The sequence below is a fragment of the Eumetopias jubatus genome, unplaced genomic scaffold (assembly GCF_037043125.1).
Source record: "Eumetopias jubatus isolate StellerSeaLion01/CBP00866 unplaced genomic scaffold, mEumJub1_p1.0 scaffold_1, whole genome shotgun sequence".
NCBI classification, from domain to species: domain Eukaryota; kingdom Metazoa; phylum Chordata; class Mammalia; order Carnivora; family Otariidae; genus Eumetopias; species Eumetopias jubatus.
The window spans coordinates 790,122-815,822 of NW_028274807.1; the positions used below are offsets into that span (position 1 = coordinate 790,122).

At 55.5% G+C, this 25,701-nt stretch overlaps 1 protein-coding gene across 2 annotated transcripts; it reads left to right on the forward strand.

Annotated features, from left to right (window-relative positions):
• The first annotated feature begins 289 nt into the window (after window positions 1–289).
• LSS (lanosterol synthase) lies at window positions 290–24,084 on the forward strand. Of its 2 annotated transcripts, XM_028094759.2 has the most exons (22): window positions 290–384; window positions 587–755; window positions 1,098–1,236; window positions 3,736–3,844; window positions 4,765–4,886; window positions 5,150–5,246; window positions 7,059–7,194; window positions 7,497–7,605; window positions 8,189–8,307; window positions 9,547–9,644; window positions 10,194–10,221; window positions 11,669–11,725; window positions 12,394–12,465; window positions 12,800–12,850; window positions 13,399–13,548; window positions 14,188–14,284; window positions 15,132–15,237; window positions 19,117–19,182; window positions 19,697–19,777; window positions 20,367–20,537; window positions 21,510–21,588; window positions 22,111–24,084. In XM_028094759.2, exons 1-22 carry the CDS (start codon window positions 371–373, stop codon window positions 22,240–22,242), a joined length of 2,202 nt encoding a protein of 733 aa, XP_027950560.1. In that variant the 5' UTR covers window positions 290–370; the 3' UTR covers window positions 22,243–24,084. The 2 variants fall into 2 exon arrangements, with proteins under 2 accessions (XP_027950560.1, XP_087879720.1); XM_088023594.1 differs by lacking the exon at window positions 587–755 and having other exon boundaries at window positions 291–384.
• Window positions 24,085–25,701: the final 1,617 nt, after the last annotated feature.

Genomic DNA, 25,701 nt, shown 5'->3' on the forward strand with positions numbered 1-25,701 from the left:
TCCGCGCGTCGCCTCACGCCCCTCCGGGCCGGACGCCAGCTCCCGGGGTGACGGCAGGCCCCGCCCCGGCCCCGCCCCGGCCCCGCCCCCGGCTACGGTCCTGCCCAGTCCTCGCCGCCAGCCCGGCCCCGCCCCGCTCAGGCCCCGCCCACGCCACGCCCTCATGGCGCTGGGTCGTCCGGCTCTCGACCACTGAGGCGGCCGAGCGCGCCCTGGGCCCGCCTTCGCGGCGCTCTGATTGGCTGCAGAAGCATCGGCCCACCGCACCCCGCGGGGTCTGCCGAGGCGAGCTGGCGGGGACCGCGGTGTGGGGCCGGAGGCCTGACCCGGGGCGCGGGCGGCGTGCGGCGCGTGCGGCGCGGCAGCGGTCATGACGGAGGGCACGTGAGTCCCCGCGTCCCGGGACCCCCTGCGCCTTCCAAGGCCGGGCACGTCGGAGGCGCCGCGGGGGTGGCGGGGACGGGCGCGCGGAGCTCTTCCTCTGGGAGGGGCGTGCAGTGGCGCCGGCCCGTGGGCCGTGGGAAGGGAGCGCGGCGGCCGCGGGGACGGGTGGGCCGGCGGCTCAGCCGAGCGCCCTCGCCCCCAGGTGCCTGCGTCGCCGAGGCGGCCCCTACAAGACGGAGCCCGCCACCGACCTCAGCCGCTGGCGCCTGCGCAGCGAGCGCGGCAGGCAGACGTGGACGTACTCGGCGGGGGAGGAGGGCCCGGGCCGCGGGCAGACGGCGCTGGAGGCGCACGCCCTGGGCCTGGACCCCGTGAGTGCGGCGCGGGGGCGCGGCCCGCGGGTGCCGGCGGCGGGAGGGCGCTTGGGTCGGGTCGGCCGAGGACTCGCTCAGGGGTGTGCCTCCACGGTGAAGTCTCGGCCCAGGGCGTCCCCTGGGGGGTGCGCGAGCGCGCGGGCTCCGGGCGAAGCTGTGGGGCTGCGAGTAGGCGGCGGGGAGCCTTGCCCTTCTCTGCGCAGCGGTGCTCGTAGACTTGCGAGCGCAGCGGGTGAGCCTCGAGGTAGCTCGGACTCGGCCTTGGCCCGGGCTGTCAGTGAGGGGGGCGTCCGGCCCGGCCCCAGGCCCCCCAGCTCCCGTGTCTCTTCTCCTCGGCAGGGGAGTTACTTCAGGGACCTGCCCGAAGCCGACACGGCCCGTCGAGGGGCTCTCAACGGGATGGTGTTTTACGCGGGGCTGCAGGCCGAGGATGGGCACTGGGCGGGCGATTACGGCGGCCCGCTCTTCCTCCTGCCGGGTAGGTGGCCGCTGCGGCCGCCCTGGGTCAGGCCCAGGTCAGGCCCGCGGTGGACGATGCGTGCGAACACGCAGCCGCAAACCCGGGAGCTTACTTGTGGGAGGTCTCTGGGGGGTTGCCCCGTGCCTGTGTTGTCCCGGTGCTGGTGCCGGGGGACGGGAGTGAAGGCGCTGCTGGCGCAGTGTCCTCGAAAGGGAAGCAAGCGGTGCCCTCGTGGGCGCAGGGGAGGGGTGGCTCTTGAGTGCCAGTACAGAGAGGCAGAGTCACCCAGCTGCAGCGCCCAGCCTCTGTAAAGATGTCAGAGAGGGGCAGGTGATGGGTGGCATCTTTTTTTTTTTTAAGATTTTATTCTTAAGTAATCTCTACGACCAGTGTGGGGCTCAGACCCGCAGCCCCAAGACCAGAGTTGTATGCTCTACCAACTGACTGAGCCAGCCAGGCGCCCCGGCGGGTGGCATCTTTAAGTCTTCTTTGGGCAGCTTGCATGTATGAATTTACCTTGAAGGGGTGGCTGAGGGAGCTCTGGCAGGGAACCTGCAGGTTCAGTTGGTGAGTCCTAGCAGGATTGCATTTGGGCCTCCTGGGTACTGACCTGGTTTGGCTACCTAAAACCACCGTGTTCTGAGAATGTTTCACTAAATACTCAGCTGTGTAAGGTGAGACATTCCTTTCTATGAATTTATGTAGAAGGACTCTTTTCTCTTAGTGGGAGGAGCTTTGGGAATCCGTCATGCTTTTGTCTCCCCTGGGCTGTACAGCATTGTATCTTCTTGTTCAGGGACCTATGGGCCTGTCCTTAAGGGGCTCTTGCTTCCCTTTGGCCGCACCTGGAGCCTATTGAGGCTATCGCCAGAGATCTTCATAGGGAGGCAGTGACACTGCATTTGCCTGCTCTGGGCAAGGTGACAGGACTTCCCTGTGTCTCCAGCACCTCACTGGTGACACGGGGCTGATGAGAATCAGGCTAAGTCTTACGTGCCCAGCACCGGGGACAGCTGCAGCGTTCCGTGCTTGCTACGGCAGCTCTGGACGCCCCCTGCTGGGCTTCCTCCCCAGTGCAGGCTGCAGGCTCGGGCTTTTCCTTCCTCCCCACTTTGAACTCCGGATAGACCGTCTTCCTCAGGTTGACACTGGTCTGTTCAGAGGTACTGTACAGGGTTTTTCCACGGCTGGCTGAACTTTGACCGGTCCTTCCTTTTCCTGCTTTAATTTGGAAAATGCTCGTGGGGGCCATGATTCTGTATAGACAGTTCCCCATTGAATGTGGTTCATGTGGCATTGACTATTCCCGTGGGTCTTTATGGGAAGGCAGTGACATGGCATTGGCCTGCTCTGACCCCGGGCAAGGTGGTAGGAGCTCACTGTGCCTTGGCTGCCTCATATGTGATGTGGGGAATCGGATTTGGTCATATGTGCACATATATGCATCACTGTGGTGAGCCCTGACTCTGTTGTTCAAACCCCTGGGCTCCATCCCCTGCCCCACTACCTGGGGTCTGTGCCTCAGTTTTCTTGCCTCTAAAATGGGAAGATGCTGGCTCTGTTTCTTGCCCATGTGTGTTTCTTTGTCTTGACGGCGTCATGACTATAATGAAAAGAGATGGGCTTGATTTGGGATGATTTTTTTCTGTGAACCTCTGCAGCATCTCCAAACCTAGCTGCCCTTCTTCCAGGGTGTGTCTCTGTGTGAGTGTGTCTTCCAGGGTTTCTGATGCCTCTGAGCCAGAGTCAGGCATGTATCCATGGTGCGCTTGGCTGGGGCCTACACCAAGACACACACACCCCTCACCTCCCTTGCAGGGCACCACAGGCATGTGGCTGGGGGAGGAGGGGGTTGGGGTTGAGGATGGCCTGTGAGCAACATATCCAGGAGGGCTAGGCTGGGAAGTTTCTTTTTTGTGGATAATATTTTTTTTTTTTAAAGATTTTATTTATTTATTTGAGAGACAGAGAGAATGAGAGGGAAAGCACATGAGATGGGGGGAGGGTCAGAGGGAGAAGCAGACTCCCTGCTGAGCAGGGAGCCCGATGCGGGACTCGATCCAGGGACTCCAGGATCATGACCTGAGCCGAAGGCAGTCGCTTAACCAACTGAGCCACCCAGGCGCCCTTGTGGATAATATTTATTGGCTGTTGGCCATCTCCCCCATTTGCAAAGTGATATTTGCTAGGAAAAAAACCTATAAAACAGAAAAACATAAGCCATAAATCTTATCCTATCCAGGGGCGAGCCATTTGGTGTTTCTTCTCCAGCAGGTGTGGACAGTACTGTGGGAGCCTAGAGTGGCTGGGAGGGCTTTGCACACCCCATGTTGTTGCTGTTCCGTGGGGCCTCACTCCCAAAGTCCCTGACGAGGCTGGGAGGAATAGCCTTCTCAGGCTCGTTTCCGTGAAAACGAGACCACTGGGTCAGCTCCCTGTAGGGTGGGAGGAAAGGGACCTGGGCTTAGCTGTGCTGAGTGCCTGCTCCCAGTGAGGAACATCTTTTCTGCCACATAGGCCTCCTGATCACGTGCTATGTGGCCCAGATCCCTTTGCCAGCGGGATACAGAGAAGAGATGGTGCGGTACCTGCGGTCAGTGCAGCTCCCGGATGGTGGCTGGGGCCTGTGAGTTGTTTTGTTACTGCACATATGTGCATGCTTGTGCACACATGTTCTTGTGTAGGGGATACGCCTGTCAAGAGTAGGGTGACTGGAGCTACTATGGGCCTGGGGTGGGTGGGAGGAGAACGTGGTAGGAGGGGGCCTGGCTGGGTCCTGTGTGCCAGCTGGACCCTGGTGTCCTAGGGTTCTCAGGATAGGTGGCCGCATACTCTGGGCCTCGGTTTTACAGCTTGTGTTGTAACTGGGCTTTATGACTCACACCCCACAGAGAGCCGTCTGGCTGTTATCACTAAGGCAGGAGGAAGTTCTTGACTCTGGGATGGCAGCAGGTGGAGCCCGGGGGGCCCTGTGCCCCTCCCCAATTCTCAGTGTGCCTTTCTGACACATAAGCTCACTCTGGGAGCAGGGCCTTCCCTCAGGGGGGTCAACTGCCTGCCCACCCTGGTCATGGGCTCTGGTACCTCTTATTCTACACCCAGGGCTGGGGTTCCTCCTGGCGAGCTAAATCCACACCAGAGGGGTTCTCCATCAGAATTCTTGGAGGACATCCCAGCCTCTGTTAGCCCCTTGACACGGGGGCTGTGGGCCTCAACTTGTCACCTCTAGAGCTTGTTCTGTGTGCTGTCGTGATGAAGGAGCCTGAGTTGGGTCACAGCCTGGGACTGATGTTGATTCAGGTGTGGGAAGTACGAGGAGGCAGGCAGGTCCTGCACAGGCAGTTTTGGAACTGATCAGTTACGGGAGGTACATGGATTCTTATTGGAGAATGGCAGTTCTGGGTGTTTCTTATGTTGTCATGTTATGTCAGTGAAAGATATTTTAGCATTTTTTATTTTTCTCAGGAAATTTCGCTGAAAATCTTGCTTAATTTCTTAGAAGTAACGAAATATGGCATTCTTTTATCCTATCTCCTACTCCCCAAGGCATGTGGAGGACAAGTCCACGGTGTTTGGGACCGCACTCAACTATGTGTCTCTGAGAATTCTGGGTGTCGGGCCTGACGATCCTGACTTGGTCCGAGCCCGGAACATTCTTCACAAGAAAGGTACTCCTTGCACAGCATGTCCTGGGTGCTCCTTCCTGCAGGTAGAGGCTGTGAATGTCTCTCTTGGGGCTGGACTCACTTATTCTGGGGAAGCCGCTGGTTCCACCCAGCAGCTGTGCTGTTAGGCTCTGGAGCCTACTTCTCACCTGGGGTTGGAGGATCCTTAGCACTGTCTTCAGTTCATGCAAGAAGAGGCACATATGATTCCTGAGGAGCTAATTTTCACAGTAAGGCAGATGATATGGGACTTTTCTTTTCTGTAGGTGGTGCTGTGGTCATCCCTTCCTGGGGGAAGTTCTGGTTGGCTGTCCTGAACGTTTACAGCTGGGAAGGCCTCAACACTCTGTTCCCGGAGATGTGGTATGCTTGCCCTTCTGCGGTCGATTCGTGGCTGGGTTGCCAGTGCCTTCCTGAGTCGGGTGACGGGCCCTGGGTCACTTGCACAGATGAGTGGGCAGTCCATTCTGTGGTGTGAGGCTGCATTAGGCTTCTGGTGGAGGCCCTGCTTGGCTGAGTCCTGCAGAGCAGTGGAAGGTCCTGCAGACCCCAGTTGGGTAGGAGGAAGGGAGGCACTGTGGGCTTGGGCCATGTGGCAGGTGAGTGGGGCCCCACCAGGCTGGGAGAACCGCTGGTGTGGGCAGTGTGAAGCTCTGGCATTGTTGCAGAAGGCTGTGGTGTGTCTTGTCATTATGGATGTTTGGAGCCTCTGTGGAAGTAGAAACAAGAAGGCAGTAGGCCGTGCAACTCTTGCCAGCCTCAGCACTGGGGTGGGCTGTGCTTTTCTCTGTTCCTTTATCTTTCTGCTGGTGAATGAGAAAGTTAATCCCAGACATCATACGTCAGCTGTGGGCACTACGGTGTGTATCTCTAAAAGAGAAGAATTTCCTTGTTAATAGAATCACAATGCTGTTTAAATACTCAGCAGAATCAACACTAATTCCTTATTGTGTGATACTTCTAACTAGTGTCTTAACACTTTGGGCATTTCCCCAGAAAACATTCATATGCATGTAAGTCCCCCAGTGTCACCTTCAGGAGGTGAGACCCCTGGTCAGGCTTGGGTAGAGCCCCTGCTGGCTCCCTGGAGCCCTGTCAGCAATGTCGTGGCCCTCCAGGGAGCTGTCAGGGAGGTTGGGGGGCTGTTGTGTTAGACGACCTCGGTGGAGGTCATATTAGATGAAGGGTTCTGACGCCAGGGTTGAGGGACCAACCTCTGCAGCCTTGAGGGGTGGTGACGGGGGCAGAGGGTGGTGAGGTGAAGTAGTGGGAGGGCTGCTTGGGAGGAGGCAGGGAGGTGTTCTGGGACCATCCCTGCGCTCCTCACTGGCAGCTTGCTGGGGGCACCGTGGACCTGCCCAGTGTAAGGAGTGGGCAGAGGAAGACACTGAGTGGGCGCCAGGGGAGTGTGTGGGTCTGCCGGGGGCACCGTGGACCTGCCCAGTGTAAGGGTTAGAGGGTGAAAGTGTGCAGGGTAGGGGACCAGAGATCCTGAGCCACTGCAGCTGCAGAGAAGCTGTAAAATACGCCCTTTAAAGTGAGTGGGGGAGCCCTGGAGAGTGAGGGAAGTGGCCTGAGGCCAGAGTTGGTGGGAGTGGTGGGTACCTGCCCGGCTCATGACTGGCCTGCCCGTGCCCCTCACACATGAGGACAGGAGGCTTGAAGGGAAAGTGGGAAAATAACCCCAGGTACCCACCCACCCGGGAAGCTGGTGGAGCTGTGTATGCTAAGGTCAGGCTAAATGTCTGGGCAAAAACGTGTTGGCGGAGATAACCCTCAAAGCCTCAGTCCTTGAGATGTGCCAGTTCTGAAGCGTTTTAGATCAACTTTTTATTTTGGAATAGTTTTCAATTTCCAGAAAATTTGCAAAGATAGTCCAGATTGCTCCCATAGACCCTTTACCCTCTTTCTCCATTATTAACATTTTACATTACTGTGGTACCTTTGTCCCAGCTAAGAAACCCACAGACAGTCCTAAAAGTTTAGAAGTCAAGTTTCCTGGCTTCAGATGTGTTGCAGCTGAACCAGGAGTGGTTATCACTCGTGAAGACTGTGCCCGTCGGCACCCCACAGGAGCGTGGCTGCAATGTGCTGGTGGCCATGCCAACTTGGGCTGGGGCTGCGCGGGTGGTGCTGGAGGGGGCTGGGCCCTTCCGCTGACGTGCCGTTCCGCAGGCTGTTTCCTGACTGGGTCCCCGCACATCCCTCCACGCTCTGGTGCCACTGCCGACAGGTCTACCTGCCCATGAGCTACTGCTATGCCACCCGGCTGAGCGCTAAGGAGGACCCGCTGGTCCAGAGCCTCCGCCAGGTAAGGACTTCTGGGCAGGGACCCCCAGGCTGGGGGTCACCCTCGGGTCTGACTGCGTGTGCCTGCTTGCCTGGGATTGTGCAGAGCTGAGTTCCAAGTCGTGAGGGCGGAGCCTCCACCTTCCCGGATCCTAAGTGACTGCCTAGAGGGGCTTTTGCGGTGGGACGGGCTCAGGGCCCTGGAAGCAGAGTCCACATGGGGAAGCAGGTCCTGAGAGGAGGCTCGGGGTGCAGGATGTTCATTAGGGTATGTGCTTGGGAAGGCAGCGGGTGAGGAGGGTGCTGAGGTGCTGCTGTCCCCAGGAGCTGTACGTGGAGGACTACGCCAGCATCGAGTGGCCGGCACACAGGAGCAGCGTGGCCCCCGATGAGCTGTACACACCGCACAGTTGGCTGCTCCGTGTGGTGTACGGTGGGTGCTTGCTGACGGGCTGGCGGGCCTCCCAGGACTTGGCTGGCACATCAAGTGATGCTGAATCTCCTCCCCTTTCTCACCACCTGTCATTTGGGCCCTCTGGTGACTGGGGGGGCAGCCATGTGTGCTTCGTGTCCAGTGGGTCTGCTGTCTTTGCCCCTGGAGCAAGCCTGGGGCTGGGGCTCCTGGACAGGAGGTTTGGGAGCTGCAGGCCTGGAGGGCACGCTCGTTCCTTCTCTTAGGGGAGAAGTTGCAGGCCTCCGTGGGGCCTGGTGCAGGCCCATCTCCCTGCAGGAAGCCTGGTGGCTTGGGGGACAGCATGGGGTGCAGTGTGTGGAATGGTCATGTTCCCTCACTCACGCATCCCCTTGTTCATGTCTTCTGTGCTGGGCCCCAGGGTGGGAGCTGGGACCCTGCCTCAGTCAACACTGAGATGCATCTTGGCTGGATTTCCATTCAGGAAACAAGGCGCTAGGGGCAGGGCAGGGCAGCACGCTAGGATGTCAGGGAGAGTCGGTGGGGAAGACAGGGTAGGGAAAGGCCCAGCTGCTGTCCTGTGCTGATGACTTCACCCCTGCAGCACTACTCAACCTGTATGAGCGCCACCACAGCACCAGCCTACGGCAGCGGGCCATCCAGAAGCTGTACGAGCACATCGTGGCAGATGACCGCTTCTCCAAATGCATCAGCATTGGCCCGGTCAGTGCTCCCACTGCCCTGTGTCTGTACCCCACCCCGTGTAGGGTAAGAAGCTAGGGCGGGAGGCCCTCTCGAGGCCAGTCTCTGGAGCTGGGAGTGGGGGTCTTCCTGGAGGTGAGGTCTCCCACCAGAGCCTGGCAGACAGGACCCCCCATTCTGTCCCCTATGTTCCTCCTGCACTTAGCACTCCCTTCCCTCCCCACCACCTGGTGTGTTTGGAATGCTGCTCCTTGGGCCACCTCTCAAGATCTTTCTGGCCAGTTGGGAGGAATGCTTTTCCTCTGTTGACCATCTCCCCACAGAACTCGCTGTCTGCCCTTGCCTTGTGGGGTTTAGAGTGCTGGGGTGCTTGGGCTCCAGCCCTGGGTTCCTGCTGAGCCTGGTGACTCAGAGCTCTCACCTCTGAGCCTCTGGGCTCCCGACCTGGCTTTGCATCGTGAGGCTCTGGGGCCTGGCAGAGGCCTGGCGTGGACACACTTGTAGAGGCAGGTGTATCCCAGGCAGCGCAGGGTTGGGGCTGCCTCACAGCTGTGGGGTGACAGCTACAGAAGACAGTGTTGTTTTGGGCCCCTGGCGGGCCATGATGGCAGCCTTTCTGGGTCAGTCCAGTTGGTGCCATATCACACAGCTCCACTCCCGACCCTACTCGCCAGTGTTCTGTGGGGCTTGGAGCTGTGAGTCATTGCCCTTTCAGCAGCAGTGTGATCCTGTGTGGGCTTTTGACTTAGCGCTGAGTAAGGCATGTCTGACTTGAGTGAGAAGTGCAGTGCTAACGGGATCTTACGAGATGCCAGAGTGTGAGGTTTGGGTCTTTAGAACATTCTAAAGTGGTCCCTGCTCCACAGGTCTTGTCTCTGTCTGTCCCGTGCTCCTCAGGCCATGCCGTTCTCTGTCAGTTATCTGAGGCACGTAGGACGCGGCACACCCCACGGGCCCACCAGGGGCCCCATGGTGGCTGTGCTTGCTCGCCAGCTGGCTCGGCTCGCGTTGTCTCTCACGGGATGCCCTGCCTTCTCTCTGTGCACATGCCTCAGGCCTTTCCTGCCTCCCTTTCTGGGGGTGCAACTCTGGCTTGGTCTCTGGCTCTCAGGGCCTGGTGTGCCACGAGGGCTCCGCTTAGGGTGGAAGGCCTTGTCTGGCCCAAAGTGAGGTTGTGCTGGGGGCCCAGTGTGTAGTCCTTGTGCTCGGGAGCTGCTGTGGGTCTGGAGCAGGGTCCTGATAGGGCCATGTTTCCCACAGATCTCGAAAACCATCAACATGCTTGTGCGCTGGTATGTGGATGGGCCAGCCTCCTCCGCCTTCCAGGAGCACATCTCTAGGATTCCTGATTACCTCTGGTGAGTAGTGGGAAGGGCCTGGCTGGTCACTGCCACTAGGTTCCTGTTACGTGTGACTGAGAGCCAAGGGCAGACATGCGTGGGGACCTCCCTGGGCACAGTGGCAGGTGACAGGATCCTGTATCTCAGTGTCCTGGCAAGGGTGCTTTGGGGTCTGGAGTAATGCCTGGAATGAGAAATTTCAAAGTTTGTGGAAGATGGTGAGGGTTATCTTTGAGTTGAAAGATCTGCCATGTAGTGGGCACTTCTGGTGGTTTTGGAAGGTAGAACTTGGAAGCCTGTGGGCAGATGGGGCAGGTTCTGGTGAACGTCAGGGAAGGCCTCACTGACCAGGACAACTGATCAGTCACGGATTGCAGTGCGACCGTGGTGGGTGGGTGTGTCCCATGGTGTCCCATGGTGGGGAGTCCTGCATTCGAGGGGGCCCTCTTCCCTCTGGTGGTCATGTGGGCCTGCTGCCATAAGTGGGGTGAGCCGGGCTCTGGGTGGCCACCTGACTTCAGCTCTTTGCCCTCTACTCCCTGACCTGGGCTTTTCTCGTCCTCACAGGCTGGGCCTCGATGGCATGAAAATGCAGGTAAAGGCTACAAGGCCACGGCCACTTGCTTCCTTATCAACCATTCCTGCTCTTTGGGTTTGTTAAGATAACTACTCCTCACAGTGAGTTCTGGCAGTGTGTGCTGAGTGGCTGCAAGTATCCCCAGTCCTGCGTCTGAGGGGACAGCCAGTGGCAGGGATGCCGACAGGCCCCAGGGTCATTTCCCTTTCAGCAGCAGTGTGATCCTGTGTGGGCTTTTGACTTAGCGCTGAGTAAGGCAAGTCTGACTTGAGTGAGAAGTGCAGTGCTAATGGGATTTTACGAGATGCCAGAGTGCGAGGTTTGGGTCACCATTTGGCTCAGTGTGGAAACGTGGAGCCTCCAGCAGTGTTCTTGGATCATATGGGCCACTGGCCCTTTAGGACGGGCACACATGGACCCAGCACTGTCTAGCGCAGAGTTCACCTCAGCGTCCTTGCCTTACCCCCGGCTCCCTGACTCCCACATGCCAAGAGGAGGAGGAGGTTGTCAAGCCCCACGTGGGCTGTTCATGTCTTCTGAACCCTTCAGTGCCCTAGCTGATTTATTCTTACAGAAGGGCTGTGCTGCTCTCAGTGCCTTGCAGGGTTGATGACAGCCCCTCGTTTGGTTTGGGGCACATTTGTTGGCATCAGGGTTTGAGCCAGCTGGCTGGTCCTCGAAGCCACTTTTGTCCGGTGGTCTGGGCGCCCTTCTTCCTGGGCGGTTGGTTCCTTAGAGCACCCACCTTCTGGATCTGCCTGGTTGTTTCCTCTGTGCCCTCTATTTCCTGCAGTTGGAGGTTAGACTCTGAGGCTTGATCCTGAACTGGGTTCTTTTGGCCAGAAGGCTTTCTCGGTGACAGGTGTTCTTCCTACATATTGTCCTGCGGGGCCACGGTTTCTGATGCCCCCTCAGGGCTGTCAGTCGGGCCCTGCTGTTGCCAGCCCTATTATCTGAGTGTCCCTGTCTCTGTTTCAGTGTGATTTGGCCACTGGCATTCTCGTGGGACCAGAGTGTTGACTGGTGAACTAGGCTCCTAGGGTGGGATTTGAAGGGGGCCTTCCCAGCTCTTTTGAGGCCTCAATCAGGTGCCACCACCTCCAGGCATACTCAGATATGAGGGGGTGTTTCTGGTCAAAGGCAAGAGCATCACAGGCAGTGGTCGTCCAGATCCTGGAAGTGCCCCGAGAGGGTTCTGTCCTGGCCAGTGGCCTGGTGAAGGCGGTTGGGACTGCCCAACCCTCACCTGCCTGCAGGAACAGCCCCTCTCCGGCCCTCATGGGCTTTGCGGGGTGCACAGAGCATGGGGCCTGGGGTCGGGAGTTGGCTGGGCTCCCACCTCTTTGCAGGAGCTGTTGGGAGCCCCCAGATTCCTCCTCGGCTCCCCAGGTGCCTGTCAGATCCTGGGCGATGGTGGGTGGGTCGGGGGAGCTGTGCTCCTCTAACGGCTCGTGCTTGCGTGCAGGGCACCAACGGCTCGCAGGTGTGGGACACCTCATTTGCCATCCAGGCTCTGCTAGAGGTACGTGGCTCTGCCTCCTTGTTCTTCAGCCTCTAGTTGACCTTCCCGCGTGTCCACTGCTGCTTCCAGTGTGGACATGGCAGTTGCAGACCCTGACTCTTGGCTCACCTGGGCTCCAAGGCCTCTGGTGATGGTCCCACTGAGTCAGTGGTCTTGCCCAGCAGCTTTGGGTAGTGGGCCAGCTGGGAGGCTTCAGGAGCAGGGAGCCTTGTAAGATCTGTTCCTGTGGAGACAGGGCAGGAAGCTTCTAGCAGGGGGAGTGGGCTCTAGGCTTTTCATAACACTCAGACTGCTCATCATGGATACCTCTGAGCACATGCTGGAGAGAAACCAGAAGGTGTTTTTGTGCTGGTGGGATTCAGGGTGGTGACATTCTGGAGAGCCTTGAGAAGGGGTCTGGGCCACATGGGGGTCTGCCTTCGATGGGGCTGGGGGTCCTCTGGACACGGGCCGGGCTGGGCTGGGTGTGGTGTGGACTCTCTTTTCTGTCTCCTTCATTTCTCCATCACATCTTTCTGACTTGTCAGCAGAAACGGAAGAGCCTGAGACTTGGGTGGGTTAGCTCCTGTTTCCCAGTGGTGGCAAGACATCACCAGGATTGTTTGGGAACCAGTTCACCTGTGCAGGCTTGTGCCAGTGAGCGGCTCAGCCTCTGTTGTCTCTTCCAGGCAGGGGCACAACACAGGCCTGAGTTTTCATCTTCCCTGCAGGAGGCACATGAGTTTCTCCGGATCTCACAGGTGAGGCAAAAATCTGCCTGTGCCTGGGGCTGCTGGGGCTTCCCACAGGCAGGGGTGCACCTCCTCACCTCTGCCTTGGCACCCCTGCCTGCCCTCTCCACCTTAGGATAGTGCCTGGTCATGTTTCTCCAGCAGTGGATGGGGGTTGTGGGCCATAGGCCACAGGGGTGATGCCTTGAAGGGTGCCTTTGGTTCCGATGGTTGAGAGGGCCGTAGGGCAGCGGCTGCGGGTCCCTGCATATTCTGCACCAGACCCTGCCGGCCCCGGTGTCTGCAACTGGCGGTGACGTGGGACCTCCTCTGCTTCCACATGTGCCTCTTGGATGCTGCCCAGGTCCCAGACAGCCCCCCTGACTACCAGAAGTACTACCGCCAGATGAGCAAGGTACCACAGCCAACCCTGTTTGCCCTGAGTCCTGTGCCCTGGTTGGCTATGCTTTGCCCTTTAAGTTGGCTCTTCCCTCGGCTTCCTGGGGCTTCCTGCTCTGATAGACACACAGCGTGGTGTTCCAGTAATGCATCCGAGGTTTTCCTGGCTGGGGAAATGTATATGTGAGGTGACTGAGCCATATGGGGCTTCCTCATGCTGCCACGTCAGGTACTATACAAACACACACACCGGTGTGTCAGAGGTGCTTTTAGACGGCAGTACGTGCAGAGACCGTGTTTCGTCGGAACGTGGGTTAGGGTGACGGGGATGCTGCAGAGGGTGTAGGGCAGCTCCTCTGGGTGTGTGGGACTGTGTGTGTGCGCCTTCTCACAGCGGGTCGGGAGGCCCGTCCACGTGCGTGTGGTGTGGAACTGCAGCCGCGCCTTTATGGTGGCCAGGCCTCTGCACTGGTGAGGAAGGGTGCTCTCACCTTGGGAGGTCCTGACGACCAGGGTGTGGGCTCAGCCCTCCACACTGGCCATGACAGGCCCCACGCTTTGCAGGGTGGCTTTCCCTTTAGCACACTGGACTGTGGCTGGATTGTTGCCGACTGCACAGCTGAGGCCTTGAAGTCCATCCTTCTCCTGCAGGAAAAGTGTCCCTTTGTCACCAAGCACGTCGCGCGAGAGCGGCTCTATGATGCTGTTGCTGTGGTGAGGTTCTGGGCAGGGGGCTCTGGTCACGGGGCACTGTGCACGACGGAACCCCGGACTTCCCCACAACACACCCTCAGGTCCGCTTAGCACCGCATGTGAGCTGCGCTTCCCACGGCTTTGGTCTCTGCAAACCCCCAGGGTCAGACTGCAAGCCCAGAGGGGCTTATCCTCTGGTGGCATCTGTGTTTGGGGAAAGCCAAGAGTCCTGTGCTAGAGGCTCGTGGATCTGGCTACTCGCCAGGGAGGGCTGGCATTCTCCACTGGGTATCTGAAGAGAAAACAAGAACTTCTGTTTGTGTTTGTACAGAATCCTTTCAGGACACCCAGTTTCTGTGCATATTTTACAACGGAGATCATATAGCTTGGCAGTATACATGTGATTTATAAATGGATAGGCAAGTGCATGCCAGGGTCCCAGATGGTCACTTGTGGAGCACCTGCTTGATAAAGTTGTTGCCCACTGCTCTAGGCGCTGAGGGTCTCGGTTTAATGTGAGAACTGGCTCCCTGTTCCCTATCCCTGCCCCATGGGTCTTAGCCTTGGGTGTTTCTAGAAAGGTCCACTACAGCTTGTGGGCTTCCCCCTCATGCTCAAGTGCATGGGTGAACTCTCAGGATATCCTCTCTCTGGTTTTAGTTGCTGAACATGAGAAATTCTGATGGCGGGTTTGCCACCTATGAGACTAAGCGTGGGGGGCACTTGCTGGAGCTGCTGAACCCCTCGGAGGTCTTCGGTGAGTGGTTGGCCAGCCAGGTGGTACACAAACCCAGGGACCCCTGCTGTGAGATGGATTTGCCAACCAGAGCCCTGAGTTTCCCCAGGCCAGGAGCAGTGCCAGCAAAGGTGGTGCAAATGATTGTGGACCCTTTAAGGAGCACCCCTAAGCCTTGGAGTATTCTGTGCTTCTTACCTCTGAAGGTGGTCATAGCGCCTGTGGGTGTGGATGGAAGGGCTGTGGTTTTGTTTCTCAGAGGTTGGTGGAGGAGTCGGTGGGATTCACACCTGGCTCTCTGGCTTGAGCCTGGGCTGGCTCTTGCTGTGTGCTCCGTCCTCTGTGGAGACCATCCTGTGTGCTGGGTGCTCTTCACGGAGCCCAGGCACATTGCAGGGAGGTGTCGGTGGGGACCCACTGGCCCTGTGTCCTCCCTGCTGTGTCCGGTCGTTCTAGTCTGCCAGGGCGGCTTCTTTCCCTGAGTGCTGCCCTCGCATGCCCCTGGACCCCTGTTTCCCGGTCTCTGTCTGACTTCTGTAACTGTTAAACGTGGTCTAGTTGGGCTGGGGTGTGGCTCTGCCCTGTACCTCTCCTTCACTCTCCCACTGGCCCAAATGTCCTACAGCCAGATATGGGTCTCCAGGTCACTGTGTAGGTGCCGGCCACCCTCCCACCTGGTGGCCATGTCTCCTGGACCAGTCACTGGGAACTCTTTCCTTGTTTCCTCTGGAGGATGATCAGGCTCTTGCTGTCCCGTGTAGGCTCTGCATGTTATGGCGCTCTCATTCTTCATGGTTTGGCGTGAGTTGCCAAATTGGGTGACTAGATGAAACTCATATATGCATTGATCCTTCCTTCCCTCTCTCAGGGGACATCATGATTGACTACACATATGTGGAGTGCACCTCGGCTGTGATGCAGGCACTGAAGCTTTTCCATGAGTGTTTCCCAGACCACAGGGCCAGGGAGATCAGGTAAGGGTGGCCTTGGCACAGGGATGTTTGGTCACTGAGCCACGGGTGCTTACCCGTTCAGGAGCCAAGAGCTGGGACGCTGCCACGCTGGACAGGGAGAGCATGTGGTTGCTTGGGTGGGTGGCTCACCGCAGGGAGGGGACTCTGGAATAAAACTCATTTAATAATGGAAGGGATTTCCAGTGTTGCTGAATCCAGTTGTATGCCTCAAAGTACAGTAGACCCTTGAACAACTCAGGGGTTAGGGATGCCAAACCCCTACACAGTTGAAAATCTGTGCATAACTTTTGATTCCCTGAAATCCTAACTACTAATAGCCTACTGTTGACTGCAAGTCTTTCCAATAACATATGCAGTTGATGAACACATATTTGTATGTTGTATTTTTCATATATTGTATTCTTACAGTAAAGTAAGGTGGAGGAAAGGAAACATTAAAGAAAATGATAAGGAAGAGAAAGTACACTTACAGTACTGTACCATATTTATCGGGAAAAATATGCTCATCAGTGGACCTTCGAAGTTCAAGTCCATGTTGTTCCTAGGTCAGTTCTATATCAAATATGTGTACTAGGGGCTCAGAGTATCACAGCTGTAACACAGAAATCAGTTATTTTTCACATCTTAATATTGGTAAAAAAGATCTGTATCCCCGACTGCACCTGTGTCCACATAAACGGTGGTTTTTAAATAAGCCTGTCCTAGTGACATCTGGCACGCGTAGAGAGAGATGCACAGATCTTATGTGTGGTGCCTGATGAATTACTACGAAGTGGACACACCCGTGTGACCACAGCAGGCACATAGATGTTACCAGAAGCTCCCCTCTGGTTCTCCTCAGGTGGCTGTGATCCTACACTTGGGGGATCCCACGGCGGGACTCGTGGGTCTGGCTTTCTCCATTCACTTGGTGCTCGTGAGGCCCAGCCAGGTGGTCTCGGAGCAGCAAGCCCACCCTCTCCTTTGCTGTCAGCATGTCTGTGGAGTGCAGATGGCATACTTTATTTATCCATTGGTTTGTCTTGGATCCTCAGGGGTCTTTCAGTTGGTCCCTCTGAATCATCCTGCTGTGAACACACTGTGCTTTTGGGGCCCAGGGTACCCATTTCTTGAGGACATGTGCTTAGGAGTGGACTCGCTGTGTTATGGGGTACACTTGTGTACCCCTGTAGGTTCCCCTTCACCCCAGTGTGATCTCGTTTCACGCTTCACAGTAAAGCTGGTATAGACTCAGCTTGGTCATGGTGTGCTTTCCTTTTTAGATATTGCTGGATTCAGTTTGAAAAGTACTTTTTAAAGGATATTTACAACTGTGGTTATAGAGTAGTTTTCCCTTACAGTGTCCTTTTCAAGCTCAGGCTCTCCTGTGAAAGTGATGCAGGACTCGGAGGAGCTGGGAAGTATATTTTCTTTTTAGATTCTCTAGAAGAGTTTGTGAGAATTTGCACTATTTCTGCCTCAAGTGTTTGGAGGCTCCATTTGGGCCTGGGGTTTCCTTTGAGGGAAGGTGTTAAATTTTTAATTACAGGTTCAGTTTTACTTGTTCTAGGACTGTATAGATTTCCTTTTCTTCGTGTTTGTATCAGTTTTGGGGATTGTCCCATATTAGCTCCATTTTATGTGGATCTGCACAGAGCTAGCCTGCAGTGTCTTGAAGAGCAGCTCCATCCCCACTGAGTCCTCATTTCCTTCCTGACGTTGGCGGCCTGGGCCTCTTGTCAGTCTTTCTTTCCTTTCCTTTCTTAAGATTATTTATTTTATTTATTTGAGAGAGCATGAGCATGAGCACGCGCATGAGCAGGGGGGAGGGGCAGAGGGAGAAGCAGACTCCCTGATGAGCAGGGAGCCCGATGTGGGGCTCGATCCCAGGACCCTGGGATCATGACCTGAGCCGAACGAAGGCAGACCCTTCACCGACTGAGCCACCCCGGCACCTCAGCAGCTTGTTGGTCTTACCAGGCTTTTCAAAGAAACCATCTTCAGTCTTTGATTCTATCATGGCATACGTTTGTTTATTTTTTTTTTTGATGTGTTTGTTTTGATTTTATCAATTTTTGCTCTTTATTATATCTACTTTATTTCTTTTTCTAATTAGAACTTAAATGATTTTCAGGCTTTCTTTTTAAATGTGCACTTAAGTCTCGGTGTATCATTCAGTTAAAATTACTTTCTGTTTCTGCTGTGAGTTCTTCTCTGGCCAGGAGTTATTTAGGAGTATGTGGCTTTACTTCCAAACAACCGGAGGATTCTGTGGTTGTGTTTTGCTGGTTTCCTTCTGTTCGGGCAGGTGGTGCAGCCACTTGGGGGCACTGTGTTTTGTCCCGCTTCACTCACAAGGGCCTGGGGGTCCACATGCCCTATGCTGCCTTGCAGCATAAGCTGTGGTCCCTTCCTCTGGGCACAGCTTGTCCGCAGTGACTGTCATGCAGTTGACCTTTTCCCTTAATAGGTCATCATTTTAGGAAGTTTAATAAAGTGTGCTTCTTGGAGGATACTTGGAGAATGCAGAAGCAAGTTGCTCTTGGCCGCAGGGAGGAATCTATTAGGACTGCTTGATCCCACATTGCCGTGGGTCCTATGGAGCTGGCTTAGTCTGTGCTGCCAAGGTGTCTGAGCGGAGGGGACACTGTCCTCTGTCAGGTCGCATTCTCCTCCTGCAGGAGTCACAATGGTTGCAGGTATTTTGTTGTTTCAGTGGCCTCTTGGTTATTTCTAAATTTTCATTTCCTGCTTTTCCTTATTTTAACCTTAATGAGTGTTGTCTTATTAGATCTTATCTGGGACCATTATTTTTCCCTGGAGCCACAATGATTTTGGGGATAGCCTGTGTGGGGAGACCCACTGCCCTTGCCCTTTCCAGATGGTGTGGCCCTGGTCCCAGTCACGTCACCCATTGGCCCGGACCGCCCCGCCCAAGGTGGGGGGCAACAGTGTGGGAAGCACAGGATGAGTGTTAGTACCATCTCTAGACAGTTTGAACAGAAGCGTTTAATCTTTAAATAGATGTTTTAATTTGTGATACTAAATTGTTAAATTTATTTGGGTGTTTTAGAGATAAAGTTTAAGGTAGCCAGGTACTCTGCTTGACTTGAAATTCTTCCTTAATTTCAAACTTACAGGAAAGCTATAAAAATACTCTAAATAGTAAAAAGCATTCCTTGGGGTGCCTGGGTGGCTCAGGTGGTTAAGCGTCTGCCTTCGGCTCAGGTCACGATCCCAGGGTCCTGGGATCCAGCCCCATATCGGGTCCCCTGCTCGGCGGGAAGCCTGCTTCTCCCTCTGCTTCTGCCCTCTGCTGGTGCACTCTCTCTCTTGCTCTCAAATGAATCAATAAAACTTGATGTCCCATCAACTTGGCTGCAGTCTGTTATTTGGAAACAAGTCCCAAGGGGAGGGCTGTCATGGGGGCGGGTATCTGCACGTGAGGCTCTTGGGGATCACCTCGGAGGCTGTCTTCATACCTTCACTCCAGCCTTTTCAGGGAACCAGTTAGACTTAGGATGGATCTCTCTTCTCTCTGATTTTTGCTTTCTTTTTAAAATTTTTTAAATTTCTTTTTGTGTATTTCCTCAAGCTTGTGTCGCTGACATGATTGCGGTGGAACAGTTCTGTCTGTAGCTGCTTCTAGGGTGGGTGTGTCGCTGACTTCCACTTTCCTCCTGCACTGCTTTCTTCTCACCATGACTTTGCTTCTCCCTCCCGTGTCCTCTCATCCCTTTCTCTCTGACCTTTGTGTTTCTTCTCTCGACCGTTGGCTTCTTTTTACCTATTTTTTATGGGAGACCATGCTCGTTCGTCTGGGGCCGTAGGATGGGAGGAATCGGGGTAGGTGGATTGCTGTTTCCCCGCAGAGTTTGTTAGCATCGTCCTGTGTTCCAGGGAGACGCTCAAGCAGGGCCTGGAGTTCTGTCAGCAGAAGCAGCGGGCTGATGGCTCCTGGGAAGGGTAAGTGAGCTCCTGGTGTGCGGACGTGCTTGGGGTTGGGAGGGCTGTGCTCTCAGTGTGCTCACTTGTGTCCTTGTGCTACACCAGAAGTCTCTGGGAGTGAAGCAGCCAGCAACAGAGTTCTGGTGGACCTTGTTTGGGTCTGAGCACCTGGCCTCATCCCGGTGGTGCTTGCTCAAGTTGTTGCTGAAGCAGTTTGACTGAGTGTGTGGGTGGGAAGGGCTCAGTGGCCTGGGGCCTGGTCCGTGTCTGTGATTACTCCCTCCTCTGGGTGTGGATCAGGGCTTATATCCTGTGAGGGCCAGGCCGGGTAGGTCTGTTTTGCTTAGCCTTAAATCCTGAGGAACAAGTTGGTGGCTTGCCGAAGGCCATGTGGATGGTTTTCTTGAAAATAACTCCAGCTTCCCAGACCCCATGATGGATCCAGTTCTCACAAGTCTGGCAGAATTCCTGTTGTTTTCCACACCCTTCTGAAGACACTGAAAGGCTGAGGTCCTCCTTTGTCTTCCTCCAGCTCCTGGGGGGTTTGCTTCACCTATGGCACCTGGTTTGGGCTAGAAGCTTTCGCCTGCATGGGGCAGACTTACCGCAGTGGGTGAGTAAGGGCATCTGCCCCTGGTGGGGTGGGGCTCTTCTCAGCAGGATGCTCTGCTGGGGGTGGGGTGTCTTTTCCTTTGATGTTGGATTTGGGGCGTATTCTGTATTTTTCTAATCAGTGAGGTTCCTGGCTCATGAGCTGACAGTGGCCTAGTAAAGACATTGGGCTGAGACCTTGCCTCACTGCTCTGGGAAGCTTCCGGCTAGTAGCCTGTGTATGAAGGAACACTCTGGGCTCACCTGGCCACCACCCCCAGTGGGACCCCCTCTGGGCTGGGTTGAGAGAAGGGAGGTGGCCTCAGGTCTGAGCTGTCCCCAGCCACCTCACCCAGCTCTGCTTTGTGCTGGGTATTTCGGGTGGGGGGTGGTCATGCCAGCGCGGTATCTGCAGCCACGGAGCTTTTCACTATCTGGGAGGAAGGTGTCCCTGTGCCCTTCACATCACATGGTGGGTGGGCCTGGAGTGCAGGCTGCCCTATCCACCCGCTCTACTCCTCCCCATACCCCCAGGGAGGCCTGGCCAGTGGGTGATCTGTCCTGGGGCCTCCCTGGAGTGGTAGTGTCTCCCATCTTACTGGTCTCTGCAGGGCTGTGTGTGTGGCGGTCTCCCAGGCCTGTGACTTCCTGCTGTCCAGGCAGATGGAGGATGGAGGCTGGGGGGAGGAGTTCGAGTCCTGTGAGCAGCGGCGTTACGTGCAGAGTGCCACGTCCCAGATCCACAACACGTGCTGGGCCCTGATGGGGCTGATGGCTGTCAGGTGGGGGCTGTGGGACCCGTCCCCGAGTAGTGGGGTTGAGAAGAGGAAGGACACTGAGCCTCGAGCAGGCAGTTCGGGTGGGGTGTGGGCAGCTGAACTCTGAGCAGGGATGGGAGGAGGTGAAGTGTGCAGGGCACGGGCATAGGTCTTTCCAAACGCGGGCTTCCTGCAGAGAGACTGCCTTTGAGAAGAAGACCACCCAAAGTGTCAGCAAGGGAGAGAAGAGGCCCGTATCCACAGGGTGCGGTGAGGCAGGTCCCTGCAGCCGCTCTCTTTGGGCCCTCCTGCCTCCACATGTGTGTACGGGTACACGCAGACGCACACAGTATCCCGGTCTGTGCTGCCCTGTTGGCTTCGGAGTTGTTTGGGGAATCTTTGTAAAACCCCCCGAGGTTAGGCTACACCAGTGTGAACAGGAGCAGCCGAGTCTGTGGGGGACCCCTAAGGCAGCGTGCCCCACACCGCTCCTGACCCCGCAGTCCGTCTGGTGTGTTAGCCCTTGCCATGATGAGTGAGGGTTAGCACACGTGACTTCCGTGGCCCTTAGAGGATCCTGAAGGCCAGTGGGCCTGGGTGGTGGGCATGAGGATTCCCCTCCTCCTGTCCTGGCGTGAGCAGAAGAGCAGCACCTGGTGGCCGGGGCCATTGGGGCAGGTCTGGAGCGGGCAGAGCCCTCATCCAGCCACGTTTGGGGGGCTGCCCACCCGGCTTGCTCACCTCCCCATGTGCTGCGTTCTGCGTTTCTCAGGAATCTGGGTGTCTGGGATTTGGGGTAGAAAATGTGCAGTAGTGGCCTGCCTTGCCAGCTCCCCTAGTGGGCGTGTCATGCAAGGCAGGTCCGGTCATCACACCGGATTTCACATCTGTGCATGCCTGGCTGCGTGAGGGTGAGGATGGAGCTTGGGTTGTAGCCAGAGGCGCTCTCCTCCAGAGAGTGGTGGCCGATGTGTTCAGTGCTTCCTCTTTCCCTAGGCATCCCTGCGTAGAGGCCCTGGAGAGAGGAGTCAGGTGTCTACTTCGGAAACAGCTCCCCAATGGCGACTGGCCCCAGGTATGCCAAGGAGGTTTGAGGAGCCCAAGGCTCCAGCCAACACTGACCTTGATTTGCATGATCATTTTCACACACCTGTGCTGCCCCCAGACCCCTGGTGGCATGCATGTGAGCTTTGGGGATTTGAGATTCATAAACACCACCAGTGAGAGTGTGTGTTGGAAGCAGGTCTGTGTTTGCAGATGAAGCCCTGGCTCAGGCAGGTCTGGTGCTGGGTGCGGGGGTGGGGGTTCTGGGCACCCTCAGGCTCTGCCTGATGGCTCTGACTCAGCAGGGAGTGCAAAAGCCAGCCTTCACCTGTCCTGCAGACATGGGGTCACAGGGTCACATAAGGCTGACCCCCTCCCTTGGAGGAGCTGGTGACTCAGGCTGGAGGCTTTGCTGCAGCGCAGGGGTCCAGAGCTAGGGTGGCAGCAGCAGGACTGTCCAGGAGCTGCCCAACTGTCTGGCTGAGGTTTCCATTCAGGGAGTCCCTTAGCCACATGGTGGAGCCTTTGTGTTTATTTCCCTGTGTTCTTTCAGGAAAACATTGCTGGCGTCTTCAACAAGTCCTGTGCCATCAACTATACGAGCTACAGGAACGTCTTCCCCATCTGGGCCCTTGGCCGCTTCTCCCGCCTATACCCAGAGAGTGCTCTTGCCGGCCACCCTTGAGGGCGCCTGGCAGGTGGGTGGGTGGTGGGCGCAGGTGTCAGGCAAGTTCCGGTTGGAGCAGCCCGGGTGAGCTGCAGGAGCCCTGCCCAGGGGCCCAGTGCCCGTCACCACCCACTTCTGCATGGCGGGGCCAGGCTTGGGGCAGGGCTGGGGCTGGTAGCTTTAGATACTTGATTTTCAGGATAGGTTTAGTTCTTAGAAGAGCTTGTGGCGCTCAGGTGAGGAAAGGAACAAGCTGAACCATGACCCTGGAGGAGGCGTGGCGTGTTCTGCAGTACCTGGGCATGGCGCACATCCTCGGTATGGGGCTGGGGGTGCTTTCTTGACCAATATCTGAGATCTTGGAAGAGGGGAACCGTGCCTCGTCTGTCTCCTGCCAGGTGCTGCCCAGAAGCCAGCTTGGCTGGGCTTGTCCCTGTGTCTTCTGTCTGTGGGGCTGAGGGATGTGACAGCTTTTCCGAACAGCCCAGAGGGAGGCTGGTCTTCCCTGTTCACCCAGCCACCCAGGGCTCAGGAAGGAATGGGGACCAGACTTGCCAAGTGTCTGTGCCTGCTCAAAGGGGAGCCAGACGTGGCCGCCAGCCCTGTCCTACACCTCAGGCCCACCCATGCTGCATTACGGTCCCGCTAGTTGTGGGCGCCAGCGTCCTTCTCTCCTGAGTTGATAGCCTCTAGTGTCTGGTGCTGACAGAGGCACAGGCGGGAGGCCAAGCATGGTGAGGGATAAGGGCTCATGAGTGGTTTGGCGGTTAGCACTGTGGGGCACTGCCGTGTGCTGAGGGCAGCAGAGCAGTCCGTGCAGCTGGCTGGACAGCCTGACGTCCTGGTATGTGCTCTGAGCCGAAGTGACAGCCACATTTCCAAGGCAATGCCTCTTCGGTGCTAAACTTTTTAATTCCCTTCTGGCTCTATATCTGTTTGGTTTGATGTGCATGGATTTGGGGCTCAGGCTGAAAAAAACCTGGGTTCTGGACTTGCCTTTGACCTTGGAGAACAAGTGGCTCACATGCTCAGGGCTTCCCCAGGAGTGTGGCTGTGAGAAGTCACCAGGAGCTTTGATGAGAATAAAAGCCAGGCCTGGTGTTGCCCCTAGGGCCCCGGCCTGCTTGCCCACCCCAGTGCCCCGTCTACCTGCTGTTCCTCTGTACCACCTCCTGGACTGGCAGCATCCCCTGGCTGTGCTTCCTTGGCTGACCATCCTCCATCAGACAGCCAGATGTCTGAGTGCTCCCCTGCTCCTGCCATTCACTGCCCAGCTCCCTGAAGGACCCTCACCAAGACTTTGCACCATGTGGCCTTGACCCTGCAGCTCTCGTGGCCTTGAGTGCTGTCCCTGACTCTGCCTGGGACTCGCCTGCTTTGGGCCTTGGTCTAAGCCATTCCTCCACTGACCTCCTCTTGCCCCAAGGTGGTGCTTCTGCTCTGAGCCCTGCAGGCCTGGGTTGTGTGTGCACATAGATGGCCTGCCAGCTGCACTGGCTGCTGTGCTGTGTGGCACGTAGTGGGTGTTCAGTGGATGTCTGTTGAGTGTCAGCACTTTTTTCCAGACAGTTTAAATGAGTGTTTGTTTTGGCTGAAGGAACTGTTCAGATCTCTTTGAAATCTACTGGGTTTGCTCTTGCACTTCTTTTCTTGGCCCATGTTCTCCACTCACTGGGGCAGCAGGAACCCAGGTGGTGATTTACCACGGTCTGCTCCTCGAAGTGGCCACTGCCCCTGGGGGACTCGCAGCCATGGCCGGATCATTGGACAGAACATAAGAAATGAAAATCTGCTTTTCTACTGAAAATGTTGTCACTTCTGTGGCCAGCTACCTTAATAAACAGACATGTGATTCCCTTAGGCTGAAGCACATCACACTTGTGTTTGATCTCATGTTGGGAACAGTCACAGATCTGGGGTTTTCTGAGACTGTCGCTTGGGCACCATGTTGGACAGTGGGCCACCACCTCATCAGTTTCAGGGGATAAGCATAACTGCTTCAAGATGAGCAGGTATGTCTCCAGTTATTTGAGGGGGAAATTATGTGCCTCAGTCTGTTCTCATTTAGGAGTCGGTCCCATTTACAATAGCACCCAAAACCATGAATTACCTAGGAATAAATCTAACCAAAGAGGCAAAGAATCTATACTCAGGAAATTAAAGAATGCTCATGAAAGAAATTGAGGAAGACAAAGAAATGGAAAAACGTTCCATGCTCATGGATTGGAAGAACAAATATTGTAAAGATGTCAATACTACCTAGAGCAATCTGCACATTTAATGCAATCCCTATCAAAATGCCATCACCTTTTTTCAAAGAAATGGAACAAATAATCCTAAAATTTGTATGGAACCAGAAAAGACCCTGCATAGCCGAGGAATGTTGAAAAAGAAAAGCAAAGCTGGTGGCATCACAATTCCGGACTTCCAGCTCTATTACAAGGCTGTCATCATCAAGACAGTATGGTACTGGCACAAAAATAGACACATAGATCAATGGAACAGAATAGAGAGCCCAGAAATGGACCCTCAACTCTATGGTCAACTAATCTTTGACAAAGTAGGAAAGAATGTCCGATGGGGGGAAAAAAATCTCTTCAACAAATGGTGTTGGGAAAATTGGACAGCCACATACAGAAAAATGAAACTGGACCACTTTCTTATACCACACACAAAAATAGGCTCAAAATGGATGAAAGACTTAAATGTGAGACAGGAATCCATCGAAATCCTAGAAGAGAACACAGGCAGCAACCTCTTTGACCTCAGCTGCAGCAACTTCTTCCTAGAAACAGCGCCAAGGGCAAGGGAAGCAAGGGCAAAAATGAACTATTGGGGCTTCATCAAGGTAAAAAGCTCCTGCACAGCAAAAGAAACAGTCAAGAAAACCAAAAGACAACCGACAGAATGGGAGATTTTTGCAAGTGACATTTCAGATAAAGGGCTAGTATCCAAAATCTGTAAAGAATTTATCAAACTCAACACCCAGAGAACAAATACTCCAATCAAGAATGGGCAGAAGACACAGACAGTTCTGCAAAGAAGACATGCAAATGGCCAACAGACACATGAAAAAGTGCTCAACATCACTTGGCATCAGGGAAATACAAATCAGAACCTCAATGAGATACCACCTCACACCCGTCAGAATGGCTAAAATTAACAAGTCAGGAAACGACAGATGTTGGCAAGGATGCGGGGAAGGGGGAACCCTCCTACACTGTTGGTGGGAATGCAAGCTGGTGCAACCCCTCTGGAAAACAGTATGGAGGTTCCTCAAAAAGTTGAAAATAGAGCTACCATTTGATCCATCAATTGCACTACTGGGTATTTACCCCAAAGATACAAATGTAGGGATCCAAAGGGGTATGTGCACCCTGATGTTTATAGCAGCAATGTCCACAATAGCCAAACTGTGGAAAGAGCCAAGATGTCCATCGACAGATGAATGGATAAAGAAGATGTGACACACACACA